This window comes from Pinus tabuliformis, chromosome 3_2, assembly GCF_031772625.1.
Source record: "Pinus tabuliformis cultivar Carrire ecotype Pingquan chromosome 3_2, CPIR1, whole genome shotgun sequence".
NCBI lineage: Eukaryota > Viridiplantae > Streptophyta > Pinopsida > Pinales > Pinaceae > Pinus > Pinus tabuliformis.
The window spans coordinates 804841644-804845643 of NC_142302.1; the positions used below are offsets into that span (position 1 = coordinate 804841644).

At 39.3% G+C, this 4000-nt stretch overlaps 1 protein-coding gene across 1 annotated transcript; it reads right to left on the minus strand.

Annotated features, from left to right (window-relative positions):
• Positions 1–276: 276 nt before the first annotated feature.
• LOC149183041 (uncharacterized) lies at positions 277–609 on the minus strand. Its single transcript, XM_089414796.1, has one exon. It carries the CDS (start codon positions 607–609, stop codon positions 277–279), a length of 333 nt encoding a protein of 110 aa, XP_089270922.1.
• Between the last annotated feature and the right edge of the window lie 3391 nt (positions 610–4000).

A 4000-nucleotide genomic window follows, 5' to 3' on the forward strand; every position in this document is an offset into this window, starting at 1 on the left:
AAAACTGGTTCTACCACCCTCCCGTAGTACATTGGGTGAGACCTCAGTCCTCGCACTACGGACTATTGACAAAAGGGCTAGTAGTACTGGGTTTTTTTGGCTAACTTAACTCTGAACCTGGGTCAGGCCCCAATAATCCAACATGTATAGCAGCACTAAATCAGCTATCTTAAAAGTGTGTAGCTTAGTATTCCTATTGTACCATGCCTTCTATCATTTCTTTTTCATTTTTTGTTGAAATCCTACAAGAAAACAATGCTCTTTTAACTCCATGATCTACGCGATCCGTTCCTCAAAGGTCTCGTGATCTGCCATTTCTATCAATCCCGCAATACGTAAAGTTGACATAATATACTCCATAGGCATTACTGCTTCAATTCCATAGACCAGCCTAAACGATATTTGGCCTATCAACTTCTTGCAAGTCATCCTATAAGCCCACAACACTGCAAGGACGTGCATATCGCAGTCATTCCTTTGCAAGTTGCAGACCTTCGTCAATTCATTCTCCAATATTTTATTAAAATTTTCCACCGTTCCATTCGACTGTGGGTGATAGGGCATGCTCTTCTGATGATACACCTGGAATTCTTCCAGCATCATGCTCATTGTTTCTTTCAAACAATGTGTACTCCTATCACTCATCAATATCTTAGGGCATCCAAACCAAGTTAAGACATATTCAAACAAAAAATTCACAACTATGGCAACTGTACAATCCTTCACTAGCAGCACTTCCACCCGTTTGGTTAAATACTTTGTTGCAGTAATGATGTACCACGCTCATCTTCTTACCCGGTGGTTGTATTGGACCTATAAAGTCAATAGATGATTTATCGAATACCTGCAATGAAACCTAAGGATTTAAAGGCAATTCATCTCTTCGCAAAGGCTTCCCCATCCTTTGGAAGGCATCACATGCCTTGTAGTATGCCTTAGAATCCTTGTGTAATGTTGGCCACCATAACCCAGTATGAAAAATATTCTACACGGTTAGTTTTCCTACGTGGTGACCCCGTGCCACTCCTCCATGTGCTTCAGTGAGGATACTAGCACGTTCAAAATCGAGAACATACCTTCACAATATCTCATCCATTCCCATATTATGCAAATGACCCACAATCACTAAAAAATCTGCAACATGGACTACTAACTCCTTCTTTTTCTGAGTGGAATAACCTTCAAGAGTTGTTCCCATTATTAAAAACTGAATGATATCTGCAAAATGGTCATCAACAATGTGTACCACAAAGAGATGTATGTTCGACAGTTCTTCCTCCAAACTATTTTGTCCTTCACTCGTTTGAATCCTAGATAGATGGTCTGGACTTGCATTCAACCTTCCAGGCTTCACAATCACTTCAAAGTGATATTCCTGAAACAACAATAACCATCAGCATATCTCCCCCCCGAACATAGGTTTATTGACTAGGTACTTTAGTGTGGAGTGATTTGTATACATTTTGAAGTGTCCACCCAACAAATAATGCCTAAAATTCTGCAACGCATAAAACATCGTCAGCACTTCATGCTCTATAGTGGAGTAATTCTTCTCATCTTTTGATAACTTTATGCTCATGAAGGTTATCGGATGATCAATCTCTCCTTCACCTGCATGTGATAATACTACACCTAGTGCAATGTAAGAGGCATCTACATGTACATGGAACTCTTTCTTCCAGTTCGGAAACGACAAAATAGGCGTTGTAAGCATCTTTTCCTTAAAGACATCCAAACTGCAATGACAATCCTCATCCCAACAAAACATAGCATCTTTCTTCAATAGTTTCTCCATTGGCGTGGTTATTTGAGCATATGCCTTGATAAACTTCCAGTAATACTCAGTGTGCTCCAATGATGCACACAACTATTTCACATTCTTAGGAGCTTCCAAATTCACAATTACAACGATCTTTGCAGGGTCCACCATCAATCCTTTCTTACATACAACATGATAGAGAAAAATTCCAAAGGGCACATAGAATATGCACTTCTTCAAGTTCAGTGTGATCTGATACCTTCGACATGTATCCAACGTAAGGCATGGACTCACAACATGGCACTTCACTAATCCAAACACAGTCCAATTGTCAAAATACACCCCCAATAATCTATGAATAAAGTCTTTGAACGCAGTGATCACAACCTGGGAAAAGATTGCAGGCACGTTATTTAATCTGAACAGGATAACTTTATATTGAAAGCAACCCCACTCAGTCACAAAGGTTATTTTTCTTCGATCTTCCAGCGTGATCTTTATTTGATGATATCCCGAAAAACCACTAGTAAACAAATATGCCTCCTATTCGCCAACATTCTCTAACACTTTATTAGCAAACAATGTTGTAAATAGATCATGCATGCATGCATCATTCAACATTCTCAAATCCATGCATATGCCGATTTCGCCTTTTTGTTTCTTCTCTTGGACTGCCATCGGGCTTACCCAATCTAATTCATCTACTAGCTCAATAATGTTGGCATCGAACATCTTATCCAATTCTTGGTGCAACTTCTCTTTATATTTTGGATTCAACTCATAAGCATCTGCTTAACAGGTTTCACATCTGGCTTCAACATAATCTTCATGACACTTGAATCTTTGATGATCCCTTTCAAATTTGAGAACTTCGTTGGGAATAAATATGTTACTCCCACAATAGCTCAACTACCTTATCAACCTTATCTTCATCCCAATAGTCTCCTATCTTCACAAACTTAGGTTCTTCTTCCAATCCAATGTTTACTTGTCAAGTTTTCAAAGGTTCTGAAATATTTGGGTTCGACAACTTCGGTCCTTCGACTTCGCACTGTCCTTCCGTCTCTAGAATAATATTCCATAGGTCTTCCTCATCTTCTTGAGCAGTCACATTGTAACATTCCAACACATGGCACAACTATGTACTCCAATTTTGCTGAGCTCATTCTACTGGTTCCTTCAATTTTCTGAATATAGCTACTCTGATCTCTTGGAGTGCTTCTTCAATGCTCTCAAACTCATCCTTAAAATTGGAAGTTAATAGAAAACTCTCCCTTAAGATGTCGCATCCAGTTGTGTTGTGGTGAAGCTCTATCTCAAGATACCAGCTCATTGCAATGATATCTAAGGTATGAAAAAAAATGTGCACCCATTCCGGTTGTGGTTCTATTCCCAAGGCCTTAGTCCATCATGCCAAATAATCACGTGGATCATCCTTCCCACTATATTTTTTTGTATTCTAGTATTAGCATACCCAAACCTTAACTTCATCATTCTTCTGTATTCTTTCCATCCAACGAACTTCTCCTTGTGCGTACCCAACTAACGAGTGGGCGTAGCACGTAGCTCCAATTCGTGTGCTTGAAAACGATGCTCTTTTGGTACTTCCATTTCAAATTCATCTAAAAATACTTCCACATCAGTCAAACCATCATAATGCAGAGGATTTATTACCTCATTCAAGACACATCGTAGCGACTTGGTCCTCATATTGCAATGGAGCATAGATACTTAATGCAACCGATTCTACCTTTGTTCCAGGTCTCCATCTAAATCCGAGTGCAGGAGCTATCTTTGTCACATGCAATTCATCCATCAGCTGTGGGATTGATCCAATCTTCATCTTGCACTGTTATCTTGTATATCTGATCTAGATCATCATCACTTTCTACATAGTCATGAATAGGTTCAGTATAACAACGCTCCTTCTACAAGATCTAGTGGCATAACAACCTTGAGCGACCTCTTTTCAAATGTCATCTTTTTCTTTTTCAAGTTGATTACACCATTCATATCGATAGCCCAGTCAATTACTAATAGCATGGGGTAACGGTTACTATCATCCACCATTTCAATGACCTCAAAGTCATCTAGCATGATCGCACCCTCAATGTCTATCGTTACACCATATAAGAGCCCCATAGGGATAATCTTTTGCTGATTTTCCATGCGCAACTAAATAGGAAACCATTGCAGTGTAGGTCTCCTCATCCTTTCCCATATTTTCTTAGGCAAGACATT